The sequence below is a fragment of the Ascaphus truei genome, chromosome 4 (assembly GCF_040206685.1).
Source record: "Ascaphus truei isolate aAscTru1 chromosome 4, aAscTru1.hap1, whole genome shotgun sequence".
NCBI classification, from domain to species: Eukaryota; Metazoa; Chordata; class Amphibia; order Anura; family Ascaphidae; genus Ascaphus; species Ascaphus truei.
This window is the reverse complement of record NC_134486.1, coordinates 217,701,750-217,721,571: the sequence shown is the minus strand read 5'-3', so window position 1 is coordinate 217,721,571 and position 19,822 is coordinate 217,701,750. Positions and strand designations below refer to the sequence as shown.

At 50.1% G+C, this 19,822-nt stretch overlaps 1 protein-coding gene across 2 annotated transcripts in view; it reads right to left on the bottom strand.

The window, feature by feature from the left end:
• The window catches only part of GALNT2 (polypeptide N-acetylgalactosaminyltransferase 2), a 363,681-nt gene that overhangs the window by 134,223 nt on the left and 209,636 nt on the right, over nucleotides 1-19,822 (bottom strand). For both annotated transcript variants that reach the window (XM_075596873.1, XM_075596875.1), the window contains exon 7: nucleotides 2,085-2,206. In XM_075596873.1, coding sequence (XP_075452988.1) covers nucleotides 2,085-2,206 — 122 coding nt within the window. The remainder of the gene's footprint in view (nucleotides 1-2,084; nucleotides 2,207-19,822) is intronic.

Here is a 19,822-nt window from a genome sequence, read left to right as displayed (position 1 = left end):
CGCTTTGATTTAAGCACAACATACAGTAATAAGCCTAAATTAGAACTTCCAATCACAAATTATTAAAGCTTCATAATATTTAACTATTCAATAGTAGGCTGTAAAGCCAATAGAGAAATGCCCATTTCTTGAAACTGCCCTGACAATGGCTTCTTCTCCTACTGAAACTTACCTCATACTCGTCTATACAACCACATGTAAACCAAACCAGTAATGTAAAAGTGAAGGTATTTCCGCAAAGGACAACCATGTGGACAGTCATATTAAATGCGCCCCACTAAAGATCCAAAGTATTTACTGAAGACATCAATAAAAAATAAATTGCAGAGCGAAATATACTTTCATTATTGAAAAACGTAAACAAGCATGAATGCACTTTTAAAATTATTTTTTCCAATTATGTTAATCCAATGGTGAATAGAGATCGGCATGTGTGTCAAAATTCGAGTTGCAAATTATTTGCATGGTTTTTAACAAAATTTAATTTGCAGACGGATATTTATAGGCGGTTAGGACAGAATGTCGAATCGATTCTCAAATGTTTACTATTCGCACAGAAGTTTCAGACCCAGGTAGAAAAGGCAATGTGGGGAGAGAGAGCGAGGGTGACGTGGGAAGAGAGAGAAAGAGCGCGAGGGTGACGTGGGAAGAGAGAGAGCGCGAGGGTAATGTGGGAAGAGAGCGCGCAAGGGTAACGTGGGAAGAGAGCGCGAGGGTAACGTGGGGAGAGAGAAAGAGCGCGAGGGTAACGTGGGAAGAGAGAGAAAGAGCGCGAGGGTAACGTGGGAAGAGAGAGAAAGAGCGCGAGGGTAACGTGGCAAGAGAGCGCGCGAGGGTAACGTGGCAAGAGAGCGCGCGAGGGTAACGTGGCAAGAGAAAGCGCGCAAGGGTAACGTTGGAATAGAGCGCGAGGGTAACGTGAGAAGAGAGCGCGAGGGTAACGTGTGAAGAGAGCACGAGGGTAACGTGGGAAGAGAGCGCATGGGCGACGTGGGAAGAGAGCGCAAGGGCGACGTGGGAAGAGAGCGCAAGGGCGACGTGGGGAGAGAGAGCGCAAGGGCGACGTGGGGAGAGAGCGCAAGGGCGACGTGGGGAGAGAGTGCAAGGGCGACGTGGGGAGAGCGCTAGGGCGACGTGGGGAGAGAGAGCGCTAGGGCGACGTGGGGAGAGAGAGCGCAAGGGCGACGTGGGGAGAGAGAGCGCAAGGGCGACGTGGGGAGGGAGAGCGCAAGGGCGACGTGGCAAGAGCGCAAGGGCGACGTGGGGAGAGAGAGCGCAAGGGCGACGTGGAGAGAGAGAGCGCAAGGGCGACGTGGGGAGAGAGAGCGCAAGGGCGACGTGGGGAAAGAGCGAGAGAGCTCAAGGGTGATGTGGGAAGAGGGAGAGCAAGAGGCTCAAAATTAGAGGTTGGAGAAAACAGCACGGGCTGTGCGATTTTGTAGGCTGAGAAGATTGTTTGGTAGCACAACTGCCTCTACTGTCCCACTTAGACTCATTAAGACATTTTTGTACAAGTTGTCTTTACGTTCATTATTTTATTTATCCTCACCACACACTTACTGTAATTGTGATATCCCATTCTAAAAATGACATAAAACTCAACACAAATTACGGCAACTATGGAATTAGTGAAGACTTATTTCCTCCTTTCGATGTTTCATTAAACACTTATTTGTAGATATTGCACATCTAACCAGACAGATTGACCCTTCTACTATTGCTTTCCTTGTGCTATCCTTTGCAGGCTAGTCTGGCCCTGAAAGCGTTCTCTTCCCAATGCATTGCAAGTCACTGAAACACGGAATCAAGGAATGCTATACTGCTACTAATAAGAGATTAAGGCAATACGCACTTTAAGTGGGGAGAAAACAGCTTGATTAATTATAACACTAGTCAGTGTCTTAAAATACCATTGCATACAATTTTACGTACGGATGTGTGATTGAATCAACTAAGGGCTTTTTGTTGTATAGTTTGTTTCAAATCACAGCCATTACTTAAACATGGAAAATGCCACTGCTTATTTAACTAATACAAATTTCCACAGAGCTACAGAACTCCACTAGTCACAATAAGATATTTACCTCCGCTACTCTCTCCAGGAGGGGCTCCAACCAGTGCTCATTACATTCACAGTGGCTGTCAAGGAACGTGAGCACTTTAGATTGCGCTGCGTCTGCCCCCTTAACACGAGAACGCATGAGACCTGAGGAGAGAGAGACACCAGTTTTTTTGTTAATCCTATAGCAAGCTCACAGTCACTAGTTCACAGACAGGCAATGGTATCCATGGTGTTTTATGCTGGTCCCTCTGCATGGATCGCGTTATTTTTCTGTATGGATTTAGTTGAACTTCTCATAAAATGCTCTATCACAACAGAAAGAAGAGCCGAGACCGGTCTATGGGTTTTGCGGACTACTACTAGTTTTTAGCCATTGTATTGGTTCTAATCATTGCTGATTATGTTTTTTTTTAAACCACCCCATAGACAATGATATTCTGATAATAAAGGAATATGAGGTCACCTACTGTAATTTTAGAGCAAACTGAAGATTAGCAACAGGTAAAAGGAAATAGCACAGTATCCTCCTAAAGAAATGATGGACACCCTGTAGCACGGATGTCAATTCTGGCCAGCAGCAGCATGCGAGCCGACACTCCGGCTGTCTGATCTTGTCACTGACCTTCTCCATTCTTGAGTCCGAGGTTAAGTGAGGTGGACTAGGTGGAACGGAATACACAGTCAGTGATGGGGGAAGAGGTGTGCAACCACCTCAGTGAGGAAACTATGTTCAACTAGGACTCTGCTTTTAGCATAGAAACATGTGCCAAGAATCAAGAGCCTTGCAGACAAAATGCAGGACCAACCATCCCGCTACAAAAAAAGGGAAACAAACCGCTCCCTGCATAACACCTCAAGGTCAAGCATCATTTTTGACACATATATAAAGGGTTCGTATTCACTGTCCTACAGGAATAAATTAAACAGTATCTCAAAATGGAGCAGATCTCGAAAGCTTCATACACGATAATGGAATCTATAAAGAACTTTAATGTTGAGCTGCTACAATGTATCACAACCTACAATGAGTTTACAATTGCACAGTAGTGACATGACATGGACGGGTCGTTTCAAGGATTCCTGCTGAGCAACAATGCATTTAAATGTGGCAATAAAAAGAACAATGAAAAAATAGTTGTTAGTTGATGCTCACATTACTATAGTACAAAAAGCATACAAACACATATACAAAAATGCCGTGCTCACCAATGCAGAGGTAACATATTCAATAGTCCAGCGGTGCGCAAACTGGGGGGAGAAAGATTTGCTAGGGGGGGCGCGGCGGTTACAGAGGCCCCGCGCCCTTCCCCAAGGCATTTAAATTAAATGCTGAGGGGAGGCATGATGCCTCTGTAACGTCCCTTACCTGCTGCCTGACGGGCCTTCGGCGACGTGCTGCCAAATGACATGATGTGTCGCCATGACAACGCGTGTCAAATGACGCTGTGGGGTCATATGACATGACCTGCGTCATTTTAAGCTAGGGGGGTGCGAACGCTGGGGCTCCCAGGCAGGGGGGCACACACCAAAAACTTAGCGCACCCCTGCAATAGTCCATAAGAATAAGAGCGGGAGGCCTCTCATATGTCTCTCTCATGTGGACTATTGGGTATGTCACCTCTGCAATGTGATGAGGTCTGCTTCTCTTGTATATCAGTTTGTCTTAATTTTACACTACAGAAAAGTCTACCATTTTCCCATTATTCTGTATATTGCCTCTTTTTGTGTGTGCTGGAGGACCAGATTTATTCTGCCGCATTATTACTTTTGACAGATATTGGAGGCGTTTGTCTCTCTAAGCACTTTTTAAATATATTGGATCAGAGTCTGATATTACTTACATTTTGTATACCACAGAGTTGCACAGTAGATGAGGTTGAAAAAAAAAAAAGATATACTTCTATCAAGTTCAACCTATGATACAGTAAATGTAGACGACAGATACTTTATCCTATATCCCTGCTTACAGTATATTGATCCAGGGGAAGGCAAACAAAAAACCCAAGTGAAATATCAGCCAATGATATCTCATAAGGGGAAAAATAAATTCCTTCCTGACTCCAAATATTGGCAATCAGATTATTCCCTGGATAAACATCCTTCCCATGTGTGGGAGTGCGGTCTACAATTCGTGTGATATGCTTTTTAAACTGTCTACCCCCAACATGAATATCACTAGATACATGGAGTATCTACAGTATCTGATACGGAATAAAGGAACTGCTAGGCTAAGAAGAAGCCTGAAGTGTCAAATGTATTGCACTTGATAGGAAGCCGTGTTCAATTCACTTTATAATAATATTTAAAAAAAGAACAAATAGGGGAGCACACAATGAACAATAGAAAATAGACAAAGCAATGTTTGCACACATTAAATGGAGACTGAAATTCTCCCAGCCGTTTGAGTACCCTGAGTAGAGCTCAAAGGGAATTCCCTAGTCAAAGCACTTACAATGGTACAGACAGTAATGAATAATGGTGAGATGAGGATAAATGCAAAATAAGTATATTACTCACACGGCCGTGTGTGAGTAGCAATCCTATAATATTATATATGTAAGTGTGGAGTTACCTTTCTTTCTGTAATAAACTCATTAATTTGCACCGAGTTGTATTTTTCTCTGCACATACCTACACCTAGGTGAAGACCACCATTCCTAGACGTGGCCACTATTTAGAAGCCCACACACAAGAGACCCATTATAGGATTGCTACTCACACACGGCCGTGTGAGCAATATACATATTTTATATCCATCCTCATTTCACCAATATTCAGTACAGTACTGTCTGTACCATTGTAAGTGCTTTGACTGGGGAATTCCCTTGGAGCTCTACTCTGGGTACTTATACAGCTGGGAGATTTTCAGTCTCCATTTAATGTGTGCAAACATTGTTTTGTCTATTTTCTATTGTTATTTGTGTCCTCCCCTATTGTTTGTTCTTTTGCATGTTTTGAGGATCCGGGATAGATCCTGGTGGGGTTGAGCCTCGGGATGAGACTCATTTTCTGGGGGCACCCTGCGTGCCTTCGCGAAGGTAGTATCTTTCTGGTATCATATTTTCTCTACACTTTTACACAATATTGAGTTAACGCCCAGATATTTCTCTTTTTTAATATTTAAAAAAACCATGCATTTAAAAGCAATCACTACGGATCCTTACACGAGAACAAGAAACATATTTTTACAATACCAGCTCTTTAAAGTGAAATCCCCTGTGGTATAGAAAGCCATTTTACTAGTTACCATTAAAACAATACTCTGTGGCATCTACATTCAAGTCCTTTGCGTAGACGTATATAATCTTGTACTAAGAAAATTATAATGGGGGTAAAACAACTTGATGTTCAATGAAAAGTGGCACAAGTCAAGGGCGGTTTCACGTTATGAATGAGCTACAGTACATGTCAATATATCATTAACTACAAATAGAAGCAACACGTAATCCCTATCTGTGCATTCATTTAACCCCAAAATGGCTACCATTAATTTAGCAGAACATTCAATTATAGAAAAGTAAAAGCCCAATTAAAAACCACAATGAATATATCATTCAGCAGATAGCTGAGTTTCAATTCATACTGTAGCTCAGTCGACGTGTTTTGCTTCCATACTGGGCCTTGTCAAGGGTATAATTAGAAACATCAGTTGTTTGGCAGCAGAAGCTTAAATAAGGAAATAATAAAACAGATGGAAGGTAAGATGCCCCTGGATCTAAGCGCTTGTAATTATATTGTGCAAAGGAGGACTAATGACCAAGGCCTACTCTGTGCTTTCCCGAAACGGAACATTTTGCTTGCATTGTAAAATAATAAAAACCCAATGTCCATTAACATACTGAATATGATTGAGGTGAATTCATTTACAGCTTTTGAATAAAATGCCTCCTTATTTTCAATCTATTATTTTCTCTTCTATGTTGTCAAATAGCTGAACAATTGTTCTGATCCCCTAATTAGCAACATGGCACGCTGAGAGTGTTAGTTCTGACATAATATGATGCTACTGTAGTCCTGCTTCCTATCGAACACAGACCACTACCATGTGCTATATAACCGGTAAGCTCACAGGGCCTAATCCTCTGCTACGGAGAGCCTGGGGTGCTCACAATACTTATGACTTGGTGCAGCGCCTCCACCTGCGATAGCTTCCGCCCTAGGGGAAGTGGGTCTTCGCAGGAACTTATGTACATGAACACACACACGCACAGCAATACCGTAACCAATATGTTTTACTTATAGCAACCAGCAACGTAATCACAGGTGCCCCTCTAGAGGAGACACTACTACCAGCGTCCTTGAACGCTCACTCTCCCTCTCCCTCCACCGGGTGATCCCACCCTGTGTCCAGTCCCCTCTTAGAATCTGCTCCCCACCCCCCTCAAGTGAGTCAGTGGATGTATAAGTGTGTGGCTGCGCAGCCACCGTGTCCCGGAGTGAGAATGGTACCGTTGGTGCACTTGACTCTTACCTGCCGGGCACTCCTGTACCCGGTTCTGCAACTATCTTCACAAAGTATCGGCGAGGGCGTAGATGACATCACGCGTAGGTGTCCGGGGCGATCCCAACTACACACGCTGCGACTGAGTAGCGGGGCCTGGTCCCAGGCCTCCCGCGGAATTAGCACTGTCCTGGTAGAATTCGTAGCACAGTAGGGGGGAATCCGGAACCTGACTATGGCCAGTCCCTAGCTCCGCTGCACGCTACTGGGGCTCAGGGTCTAACTGGGCCTTGGGGTATGCGACCTAGGTAGGGGCGGCTGCCTCCCTACACTGAAGCTCCTTCTCCTTCCTCCGACAGCTAGCTCTGACCCCTCGTGCCCCCCACCACTTCCTTTTCCTCCCTAATCTCGTACCTGATTGGTTCTGGCGCGTCACGGGGGAAACGCGGGGGCTGCTGGGACCCGTAGTCCCCTAACTACCCTCCTCCCCGAGCTCTCCTCCTTCGCGGGCTTTTGTCCCTGCCCTGCGCATGCGCAACCTCCGGCCGGACCAAGTCTGCGCTGGCGCCAACCGAACATGGTGGCTCCCTCTGCGCGGAACCTCCATTATCGGAGCGTTCCCTACGTGCACATCCCCCACCCCCGCAACCAATTGGGGGGGGGGGGGGAAACCAGGGTTCCGGCTACATCCTCCCCCCTGTGGATTCCAACGTCCCCGCTTGGACAATACCTTTAAACTGGTACAACATTTATATAATGAAAAATTGCATAACACAAGCCATATCACTCTCTTAAATCAGATTGTACATTTCGCTAAACATCACAATTACTGATTGCACGCGGCTGCGGGCCCACTGCTGAGACTAATAGTGGGGTGCCCCAAACTGATTGTAGGCCATCCTCATGGGAGGTTGCCCGTTCCTTAACGATTGATCGGTCACTCCCTTGGGGAAGTGACTATTTTGGTCTTGAATCTTGAGTTCTTCCCTTGAGAGGGTTACAGTCTCTAAATTATCCTGACTCGGTGCAAAACACGGGCTCAGTGGGTCCAGTGACGACTTTTACGGAGCCACCCCCTGGGGTGAATGCTCCCCGCGCCCTTTACCCGTAGCTCCGCCGGGAGTTACGCGCTGTTGAGAGCCCCTTTGAGAGGTTCCCTCTTGTGGATCTTCCCGAACGGTTGAGTTCCCTGGCATGTCGTCTTCCAAGGTCCCTTCCCCATCCAACGAGGATGCAGGCCACTCCAAATCCCCCTTCTCCACTCGGGGAATAGGGAGCAAATGATTACGGTGCCATGTCTTCACCCGACCCTCCGAGTCCTTGATGCTGTAGACCGGAAGGCCGGGCATTTGTGAGGCTACCTCGTACACTCCCTCCCTCCATCGGTCAGCGAATTTATGTTTTCCCGGCACTCCCAGGTTACGGAGGAGCACCGCATCACCGGGTTTCATGTCTCTGTGTTTAACTTTGTGATTGTACCGCCGTTTATTCCCGGCGTTCAGTTTTTCAGTAGATTTCTCCGTTGTAAGTAGGCCCGCTGCAGATTCTCTTGCAATCGCTGTACTGCACCGACACACTTTATTCGAGCAAATACCCAGTATGTACCTGGCAGATACCTGGAATGCGCCGCTCCTCACCTCTTGACAAGCCCCGTTGCGTTTGCCTTCCCAGCCTGGGTTCATGCCTGGCTGACGGGCGGCTGATCTGTTAAATGATAATGATTAGGATTTAATAGGCTGCAATGCTTCGCGTGTCTACCAGATGGCATGAATTATAATGCAGTATATATATATATATACATACTGTGCAGTATTGCAGCCAGCGGGAATAAAATGCTTCAATCCCTGCCTGGAAAATAACCCAATATACTCGGGCAGAAAACAGTCACAAACCTCAATACACCCGGGTATACCCGAATTCGTGGGACTAGCCGAGCTCGAATAAAGTGTGTCGCCAGTGTACATATCGGAAATGAGTAGTGTTATGTACCTCATCGGTGGAGACTCTCAATCGTATATCCACCGGCAGTCGCGCTTCTCGTCCACACATGAGGCAGTACGGAGAGAATCCCGTGGAGTCATGTCGCGTGCAATTGTAGGCATGTACTAGTGTTTCCACGTGTCTACTCCACTCAGTCTTCTCCACCCCCGTTAAGGTGCCTAGCATGTCCAATAACGTGCGGTTGAACCGTTCCGGCAATGCATCCCCTTTGGGGTGGTAGGGGCTAGTTCGAGACTTAGCGATGCGTAAGATTTTCAGCAGTTCTTTTATTAAGTTGCTTTCAAAGTCTCTTCCCTGATCGGAATGAAGTCGTTGAGGGAGCCCGTAATGCATAAAGTACTTTTCCCAGAGCACCTTGGCCACCGTAATGGCTTTCTGATCTTTGGTCAGAAAGGCCTGGGCGTAGCGGGTGAATGATCCGTGATTACCAGCACATTGCCTATGCTGCGGCTGTCAGGTTCAATGCATAGGAAGTCCATACACACTAAGTCCATAGGCCCTGTACTTTTTAAGTGGCCCATTGGGGCGGCCCTGGTGGGCAATGTCTGAATACTCCGAATACACCGCACACACCGTCGACAGTGATGCTCTACTGCTTCTCTCATTTTGGGCCAGAAAAATCGATCTCTCACTAGGCCGAAAGTCTTATCAACTCCCAAATGACCATGTTTATCGTGTAGAGCCCTCAGTACCAAGTAATGTAGTCTTTTGGGTAGTACTAGTTGTCTCCTATTTGGGTGGTTATGATACTCTACCACCCTGTACAGCAGATTGTCTTTTAGCTCGAACTTGTAGGCTTCCCGCATTAGTATACCTCCTACATCCCCCGGCGCTTGCCTGAGGAGGGCCGGGCGATTTTGCCGGATAGCATAGCGAATGGCCCCTGCGACCGGGTCTTGCTCTTGGTAGCGTACCATATCTTTCCAGGCTATGATCTTGTCTGGAGTAACGTGCATGCCACTGGGATCCCGATAAGCCTCCGGTATAGCGTTGGATGTGCATCCTAGAGAGTCAGTCACCCTTAATTCTGAGAATGCCACTTGATCATTGACTATGGCAGCGGTACAACTTAGCGCTCTTATTCCGGGTCCCGGGATTTCTTCCCATTGGTCTTCTTCGGGGGTAGTGGCCAACCCTGGTCGCCTAGACAGGGCGTCAGCTCCAATATTCAAGGGCCCGGGCTTATATTTCAGGGTGAAATTGTAATTGAACATGGCAGCCAACCAGCGATGGCCGGCCGCGTCGAGTTTGGCTGAGGTCATAATATAGGTAAGTGGATTGTTGTCGGTCCGCACCTCGAATGACACACCATACAAATAGTCACTAAGCTTGTCGACAATGGCCCACTTGAGGGCCAAGAATTCCAGTTTGTGCACGGGGTAGTTCTGTTCACTGACAGTAAGGCTGCGGCTGATATAAGCTACGGGTCGTAGTCCCTCTGGATATATTTGATGTAACACCGCCCCTAGTCCCTGCAGACTAGCATCCACATGTAAGATATATGGTTGTTCGGGATTTGCATAGGCCAACCCGGGAGCCGCGATTAAACTCTGTTTTAGGTCCTGGAAGGCTTGTTCACACTCTGTCGTCCATTTGTCCCCGAAGGGTTGTCGGGCAGGCGTCGCCTTCCGGCCGGTGTCTTCCGGATATATCTTGAGGAGGCCGTTGAGGGCTTTGACCCGTCGGGAGTACCCCTCCACAAACCTGCGATAATATCCGCAGAACCCCAGGAACGATCGCAACTCCCCTACATTGTCAGGTCGGGGCCAGTTGACGACGGCTTCTATTTTGGCTGGATCCGTGGCGATTCCCTCAGCGGACACTATGTGTCCCACGTAAGTCACCGATGTCCGGCAGAAACGGCATTTATCCAAAGACAGCTTAAGTCCTTCTTGAGCTAATCGGTCAAGTACTTTCAGGAGTCGAGCCTCATGTTCCTCCAGAGTCTTCCCGAAGACTATGATATCATCCAAATACACGAGACATTCTTGGGGGTTCAGGTCCCCTAAAGTCTTCTCCATTAGCCGCTGGAAGGTGGCGGGGGCACCACATATGCCTTGGGGCATACGGGTGAATTGGTAGAACCCCAAGGGGCAAATGAAAGCAGTTTTCTCTTGGTACTTATGGTTCATAGGTACCTGATAGTACCCGGACCATAGGTCCAACACACTGAACCATTTGCTTCCATGTAGAGCGTCCAGGATTTCTTCTATACGGGGAAGATTGTACTGGTCCGGTACGGTTCGGTTGTTGAGGGTTCGATAGTCCACACATAACCTCACCGTCCCATTCTTCTTTCGCACTACCACGATGGGCGAGGCGTAAGGGCTTTGTGACTGTAACGATCCCGGCTTCTTCCATCTCATGGAGGGCCGTGCGTACATCTTCCATGTCCCTGGGGGCGAGCCGACGGGAACGTTCCCTGAAGGGCTTGGTATCAGTCATCCGAATGGTATGTTGGGCGTGTCGGCTACACCCCACATCCATCTCTCCGGTAGAGAATACTGGTCGTCTCTCCTCCAGCTGTACTCGCAACCGCTCTTTCTAGGTATCCGACAGTCCGGACGAGCCGTAGTCGAAGTCTAGCGGCGCTCCGTGATCTTCCACTCGGGCGGCTTTTACTTGTACGGCCTCATTCATTGAGCTGACGGGGTAAATCCTCCCTATCCTTTGCCCCGCTTCGATGGCCATGGGAAAGGGTGAAAGATTTTGGACCATCACATAAATTCGACGGGGGATAGCGGTCGGCCAATCCCGAAATTCCGGTATTAGCCGATATCCTCGGCGGACATCTTCTTCGGGCGTGCTTTCGAGAGAAAAGAGCTGCTCCTTGCCTACTCGTTCCGCATATGCACACCAGGCGGGTACCCTCTGTGTTTCTCCCGGTAAGAGCCGGGTCAGCCCTGCCCGGCCGCAGAACAGCAGTCCGTGGTGCTCCGCGGGGGCCGGGGGGGAATCTGGATCCACCTGGACCAGTTGTAGCTGTAGGCTGGACATCGGCATTTCGTTAGTTTCGTGTAGATAGGCCCGGATGACGGCTTGTACAATGTCCGCATTCGTACCCAGAATGATTGGATACTTAGGTGTCTCTTTGGGTTCCGGACACACCAAGGCATCCACCTTCATGGGATGCGACTTCCCAGTGTTGAGCTGTTGTATCTCCAAGTCCACGGTCACTATGCCATCAATAGGGTAGTCGTCATTGCTCAGCCCTCTTACTTTGATATGCCCCGCCAGTTTCAGAGGACGCTTCTGGAGGTGTCGATCGTAGAATCCTCGATATATGATGGTTACTTGGGATCCTGTATCCAGCAGGGCAGAGGAATAGATACCATCTACTAGTACTCAGATCAGCGCTACTGGCCCCACGTGGTTACTCTCCTCTTCGGGTTCGTCGCCACTTTGGGTGGAAACAGGGGTTTCGGGGCTGATCGCGTATACACCACATATCATGGCCTGGGGCGTGAACGTCTTTGGTGACGGGCTCCGGTGGCGAGAGTCCCCCATCCGACAATCGTAAGAGATGTGTCCCTTTTTCCCGCATTTATAGCAGGACATATCTCGGGAGGTGGTACAGCGGTCATACGGAGGCGAGGTTCGGCCACTGTATTTCGGTCTCTCCGGGCCTGGTTTATCCGGCGGTTCTTCCTTCTTCTCAGCACTCCCTTTGGGTTTAGGGTTGCTGGCTGCTTTAGACTTCTGTGGGGAGTGAAGCATGAGATGCGTTTCATGCTCTTTGACTTGCTGTAATAGTTTGATAAACGAGGGGGGGGGCCTCGAGTGAGATTATCGCGATCATGTTTGCAATAGGATGAGTAGGACTGGACCCCAGTAGATATTGTTTGCGGAGGTATTCATCCATCTGGGATGCGGCCAAGTATTTATGATGCAGTAGGGGACCCAGGGAGATATGCACGCGGTGGATATAGGCAGACAAATATTCTCTCTCCTTTTGATTTATGGCATAGTACTTAGCCCACAAGGCCCATCATCCTCGGTCGCACTATAGGCCTTGACTAGAAACTCAATCATCATATGAGCGGTCAGATCGGGGTACTGCTCTCGGTGGATACTGATCAAGGTGGACATCGGGGGTCTCAAGCACTCCATGAGCCGCTGGCGTTTCACTACATCGGTACAAGACCATTCTTCCATTACCCCCCTAGTATGCTCCTTCCAAGGGTCTATCCCGTCCTCCCCCCTCGAGTGAGATTATCGCGAATCATGTTTGCAATAGCGTGAGTGGGACAGGACCTCTGTAGATATTGTTTGCGGAGGTATTCATCCATCTGGGAGGCGGCCAAGTATATATGATGCAGGAGGGGTCCCAGGGAGATTTGCACGCGGTGGATATAGGCAGACAAATCTTCTCCCTCCTTTTGATTGATGGCGTAGTACTTAGCCCACAAGGCCCCATCATCCTCGGTCGCACTATAGGCCTCGACGAGAAACTCAATCATCATACGAGCGGTCAGATCGGGGTACTGCTCTCGGTGGATATTGATCAAAGTGGAGGCCGGGGGTCTCAAGCACTCCATGAGCCGCTGGCGTTTCACTATGTCTGTACAAGACCATTCTTCCATTACTCCCCTAGTATGCTCCTTCCAAGGGTCTATCCCGTCCTGACCCATGGGTACAGGTAAAGTCCCCGAGAAGGCCTTTAACTTCCGGTAGCTTTGAGAATGCATGGCCAGGGTAAGAGCTTCTACTAACGGCGGTAAACTGGATGGAGTGGTTAACTGGTCTATCTTGTCATTGAGTTTCTGCAGCATGTCACTACGTATACCAGCTTCTTCGGAGGCGCTAGACCCGGGGTAGCTACATTCGGACGGACAGCTACCCGCTTCTGTCGCGGGGTAGTGAGCAAAGGGGAGCGTCGGGTCGTCGTCACCTAGTTCCCCCACAGGGGGCTGCCGAAGGGGATAGACCAAGGCGCTGCCGCCGGACGGAGAGTTTGGAAGCGGCAGATATTGAGGGGCGGTAGGCTCGAGGACTACTAGATCTCGCCGACAATCTACTAGCAAGGTGTTCCACTTAGCATCTTGATCTATGAGTACGTCTACCAGACGGGCTTTGGCAAAACCCGGGAGTTGTCGTAAGCCCGTTTGCAATGTCTCTAAGGGTAAAGCCATGGGTACTCGGGTCACCGCCACTGCGTGGCGGGTGGGCGTGCGCATTTTTCGTGCCCAGTCGCGTATTTCTTGACGCGAAGGAAGGGCCATGGCGATATTTTTTTCTTGGGGGGGCACCCCAGGTCTAAGATCTCAGCAGCGCCTCCAAATGTAGCCCATGTCCCCCCCTCCCCCCCCCCCAAGACACAGATCGTGCCTCTAAAGTTTATTGAGGGCTGGCTACATGTGTATGGTGGTGCATACCTGCTTGGAACAGGAGGGCCTGAGTTGGTGTGGGGGATAACAGGGCCAGGCTCTGGGGTATATGCCTCCATCTTCTCTAGCAACAGTGGTGGTGCAGCGCTTCCATCTTCTGGCGAGACCTATAGGAATAGGTTAAGATCCTCCCAGAAGAAGCCCTGGTCCCAGGGCGAGTGATCTTAAACTCCACACAGTCTTTTGTATAAAATAGCAGCACTCTTTATTGTCCTTGCACAATGATACAGCAACCCTTCATGCACAGCGGCACACAGCAGTTCATATACAGTAGTGCACTCCAAATGTATAATTGCAGGCCTTTCCTCCTCTCCTCTCCTCCAGGCTGTACCCTAGCAGGATGGGCAGGTTAGGGGCTTCAATACCCCAACCCCCACCTCCAGGATATACTTTCTGGGTGAGGGAAGATCTCCCCCCCTTACCCACTCAGCAGGGTGAGGGGCATTGGTCCACGCACTATAGTGCTATCAGCTCTAGTCTGTATGGCTGAGTGTCCTTTCTCCTGTTTCCTGCACTCTCCACTCTCCCAACTGTCACATCTTTCTTTCTCTGCAACAGACTGTCAGACTCTCCTCCTCCCAGACTCTCAGACTCAACATCAACTGAACTCTCCAACAGACTGACACTCCAACAAAACAGAACAGACACAAAAAGGAGCAGCCCACTAAATAGATACAGCCCTGCCCCTTATGATGTCAGCAGGACCTCCCCTCTGTCTCAGGCCTGCTACAGAGTCAGGGGCCTACCTCTATCACTCCAGGCAGGGCTTGGTGGGGGGAAAACCCATGATTGCTACTGGCGCCTGCCCATACCAGGGCTTACTCCAGTAGGAGAAGGATTGGTAGCCCACTAATTGTTACAGGGGCTACACTCTCCCTCTGGTGGAATCCAATGGTCCCCACTTGGACCTAGATTTAGCAGCACCATCCTGCGGAGAACAAACCTGGGAAACAAACACAGTGCAAGACAGGTTATCTATTGAGCCACCCACCAGGTGGCGTAACAGTAACAGTAGCCGGGTACTCCCAATGGGGAGAACCAACTAGTAATAGTGCTTTGGGTCAGGCTTCCTGGCCTTTCTCCCATTATGGTCAGTTACAGTTATATAATAGGGCTGTACCGACCCAGACTCTGGCCGGTAGATTACACTGTGCATGTATATGCACCGTCCTATACTCCAGACCCGGACCACCTCACTGATTCGGTCCTCGTTATGGAAACCCCCCTTACCAAACTTTGTTCTTAAGTATTCTTGTACAGCCTCCCTGAGCCAACTGTCTCGGTTCTCTTCAATTTCTCTCATTATGGGTTCAGGCACATAAGGATACTCATACCGTGGGACTGTCTATACCGGAACACTATGGCTCTGTCTGCCCGGCTAAACTTGGTCATTTTCTTATGGCCCGCCCTGCTTGGGAGTACCCAAAACTCTGGTTCTACCGGAGCAATATCGTCATACAGAATACTAGGCCCTTTTGGAAGAATAACCTTCTGCTCTATCTCCTGGTACCGGTGTTCTAATTCATCCGCCACCTCCTGAGTATAGGCACCTACCGCCCACCAATGATCAACTATGTTGTTCCTGATTAACAGGAACCTGGTGCGGTCCATACCTGCGTGGTACCCAGTGAACAGGGGTGCCCACCACTTGTCACGGTGCTCGTACTCTGATAAGGGGCTACCAGTATCTACCTCCGACTCCACCTGTGATGAGACACCGGACGTACCCGCCTCTGTAGAGCGCGAGCAAACTCTTCTCCCTTTGGCGTTGAAGTACCTAGTAGGGTTCATTTTGTTGACCACTGTGCTTACAGTCTCGACCTCAGCAGTAGTACAGGACCCTCGGGCCCTCCCTCTAGATACAGGAGAAAATGGTACAGCGTTAGGTATACGAATTACATTTGCATACGGTATCTCCCCATCAGATCCTTCATCGCTTAACTCCCAATCCCGCAAGTCCTTGGAGTACTTGGGGTATTTTGTTAACTTATCCCTGCTAGGTCCCGGTGGTAATACTCGTGACGGGGCAGGGGCAGTGGCCGGGGCAAGGGCGCTAGAGGCTGGGGCAATGTCCAGTCCCATGTCCAGCAAGCGGGTAATCCCGTGACCAGTGGGCAGTTTCTTGCTTGCCCTCTCTGCTGAGCCCCGCGATCCTCTGGAAGGACCTTGGCTACGCAGGGTGGCCATGGCAGCGGCCATAGCTGCTCTCCTTGGGGAGAACAACGGTCCCGGGCCTCTCTTCCAGTCGGACCCGGAAGTGATGTCATCATGGTCGCCCGCAGAATCCCCATCCGCTCCGTGGTCACGCACCGGAAGTGCGTAGAGGACCGGAAGGGCGGTGGTCTATCATCCGGTCCGCGGACGGGTAAGTCGGCCGCACGCCTCTCCTTCTCGTCCTCTGCAGGGGCCGTCTTCGTCTGGCGGGAGTAAGGGGGTGGTGGAGTCTCCTTACCGCTCCGCTGCAGGCTGATGTACTCGGGTCCCTCTGGATCCGCCTCCGACGCCGTCTCAGGCCGCACCAGCGCTCGCCGTCGGGAGGTGTCCGGACTCGTCTGCTCCCTTTCTTCGGTAAGTGGACTGCCATCTTTGTTACAGCTGGGGTGGTTCGCCGGTAGGCGCATCACCACCGATGAGACGCCATCTTCTTCCTCCGAAGACCACTTGGTCGGATCTTCCGCTAGGGAGTCACCTGGGTCTTTTGCGGCACCGCCAGTGGGTAGTTGTACGAAACGGGCCCGCTCTGGTACCTGCACTGCGGTCGCGCTCTTCTCCGCCGGATCTCCGCTTGGCTCTGTAGTTGGCTGGGCCTTGGTTCCCACCTCGGCAGGGGTGCAGGGAACTAGGGCAGCCTCGTCGGTCGTCTCTGCCACCTCCGTTAGTGTTCCCGGAGAGGTACCCCGAGGGGTCTTGATCATGGGCCACGGTTCAGTAGGCCACAAGTAGAACGTGCCACATTGAGAGCATCGTGCCTTCGTGCTTGGGGCCGGTCTGGGTGTCCTGCAGTGTATGCACAGGGACCGGAGGTACTCTTGGCCGTCGAGTTCCACTACCAGGAAGCCTCCTGGGAACTGGAACGTGGTCATGCTTAGCTCTGACATTTTTAGTTCAGGAGTGTAACAGTTCAGTGTTTCAGCTCCTTGCTCTTCAACAGTCAGGCAAAAGTGAAGTTCCTCGCTCTCACTTCCTGTCCCTCCCTTCGCAGGGGTGGACGCTCCTGATTGGCTCTCCTTGTGCCCCCTCCCTCTGGTAGAAACAAGAGGGGCACTCCTTCTTTCAGTGTGACGTGGCCTTGTCTGTTGGCCAGTCACAGCACAGGTGGGTGGGCTTTCGGCTTTCGCGCCGCTCCTTTTCCAGGGGATCTGGGTTTGGCGCCAAACCCCTGCACATCTCCCTCCACATTTCTCTCACAGTCTCTTTGCACGATTCACGTGCGCGCTCCAGGATTGGCGGGAATCGTCATTTTAGCTCGACTGCTAACTGCTGGGCCGTGGATGGCGCTGCTGTCGCCATTTTGGACTATTTCTTGCTCCGTGGAGCACATGTAGTGACGGCCGCCATCTTTGATGAGCCCACCAAATGTATGTCACCGCTATTCTCAGTGTCTAGTGCAAAACTCGTTCCTGGACACCGACTGTACTCACTGCCACTCTCTGATGCTCTCTGCATACTATCTCTCTGTGCTTTACCCACTGATATGATGTGGCATACCCCAGGCTAGGCAGAACTCCTTCTCTGTGCACCGCACTCGCTGATGGTTCCTACAAGTACTCTGTGGTGTGTTTTATGTGGGTGCTGGCTAGTGTACCGTGCATCTCCCTAAGTACGGGCGTCTCCTACTTTTGGCCACTCATAGTGCAGGCCCTGGGCCATGGTCCCTGGACAAGTTAACAGGCTAACCCCCCCAGTTGCCTCACACTATCTGCCTCAAGGGACTAGGACACCAATAGCCATACACCCATCTTACAACACCTTCTTAGGGCACCCAGGGCGTACTGTGAGGGAATCCACGCTCCCCTGACTACCCCTGGTATTACATGCCCTACTCTCTCCAGTACTTGCACGGAAGGTGCACTTCACTCTTCCCGCTCAGCCTTGCTGAAAGCCTGTCCTGTTCTGGATTTCAGCAGCTCGCCTCCAAATGTAGTCCTGCTTCCTATCAAACACAGACCACTACCATGTGCTATATAACCGGTAGGCTCACAGGGCCTAAGCCTCTGCCACGGAGAGCCTGGGGTGCTCACAATACTTATGACTTGGTGCAGCGCCTCCACCTGCGATAGCTTCCGCCCTAGGGGAAGTGGGTCTTCGCCGGAACTTATGTACATGAACACACACACACACACAGCAATACCGTAACCAATATGTTTTACTTATAGCAACCAGCAACGTAATCACAGGTGCCCCTCTAGAGGAGACACTACTACCAGCGTCCTTAAACGCTCCCTCTCCCTCTCCCTCCACCGGGTGATCCCACCCCGTGTCCAGTCCCCTCTTAGAATCCGCTCCCCACCCCCCTCAAGTGAGTCAGTGGATGTATAAGTGTGTGACTGCGCAGCCACTGTGTCCCGGAGTAGGAATATTACCGTTGGTGCACTTGACGTTTACCTGCTGGGCACTCCTGTACCCGGTTCTGCAACTATCTTCACAAAGGATCGGCGAGGGCGTTGATGGCATCACCCGTATGTGTCCGGGGCGATCCCACCCAGACACGCTGCGACTGAGTAGCGGGGCCTGGTCCCAGGCCTCCCGCGGAGTTAGCACTGTCCTGGTAGAATTCGTAGCACAGTAGGGGGGAATCCGGAACCTGACTATGGCCAGTCCCTAGCTCCGCTGCACGCTACTGGGGCTCAGGGTCTAACTTGGCCTTGGGGTATGCGGCCTAGGTAGGGGCGGCTGCCTCCCTACACCGGAGCTCCTTCTCTTTCCTCCGACAGCTAGCTCTGACCCCTCGTGCACCCCACCACTTCCTTTTCCTCCCTAATCTCGTATCTGATTGGTTCTGGCGCGCCACGGGGGAAACGCGGGGGCTGCTAAGACCCTTAGTCACCTAACTCCCCTCCTCCCCGAGCTCTCCTCCTTCGTGGGCTTTTGTCCCTGCCCTGCGCATGCACAACCTCCGGCCGGACCAAGTCTGCGCTGGCGCCAACCTAACATGGCGGCTCCCTCTGCGCGGAACCTCCATTATCGGAGCGTTCCCTAGGTGCACATCCCCCTTCCCCACAACCAATTGGGGGGGGGGGAGGGAAACCGGGGTCCCAGCTACACTACTAATGACAAAGGGACCAATATATGTGGGTGTGGATTTAGGGCACAGTATGAATGCAGAGGGAGAGCTGTGTCTAGGTGAAGTAGAGGGTTTTTTTACATGTTCTGTTCATACTGGTCTGTAACATGATCAACATATCGTTGCTATGAACAACTACTGAAAAACAAGTCAATAACAGCAACTAACTAAGAACCCATATACTGTACCAGATTTCTACCTTCTTATTCACATAGCAACATAAACTGTAAACTACAATACTTAAACAGCGTGTGCTGATTTGGCACGTCCACAAATAGAATCTGCTTTCATTGCAATGCAGAAAAAAAAAAAAAAAAGAAATCCTGGCATTTGTAGCACAAGTAAAGTAGCATAAAGGGAAGATTAAATATTATATGTAAAAAAAAAAAAAAAAAAAAAATAAAAAAAAAATAACACGTTGGTAACTGTATATGAGTAATACTGGTATACCGTATGCTACCTATTAGACCCTGATCCTATGTTGAAAATTAGCAAGCAGCACTGAATATTTAAAATCAGCCTATGGTGAATGGCAATTTACATCAGGCGAGTGACCATCGACAGAAGGAGGGGGGAGTGGTGGTTGGGAGCAGGGAGGCAGTGGACCACAACAGGACTACAGGGTGTGAAGAGGTTGGCGGCCGTGG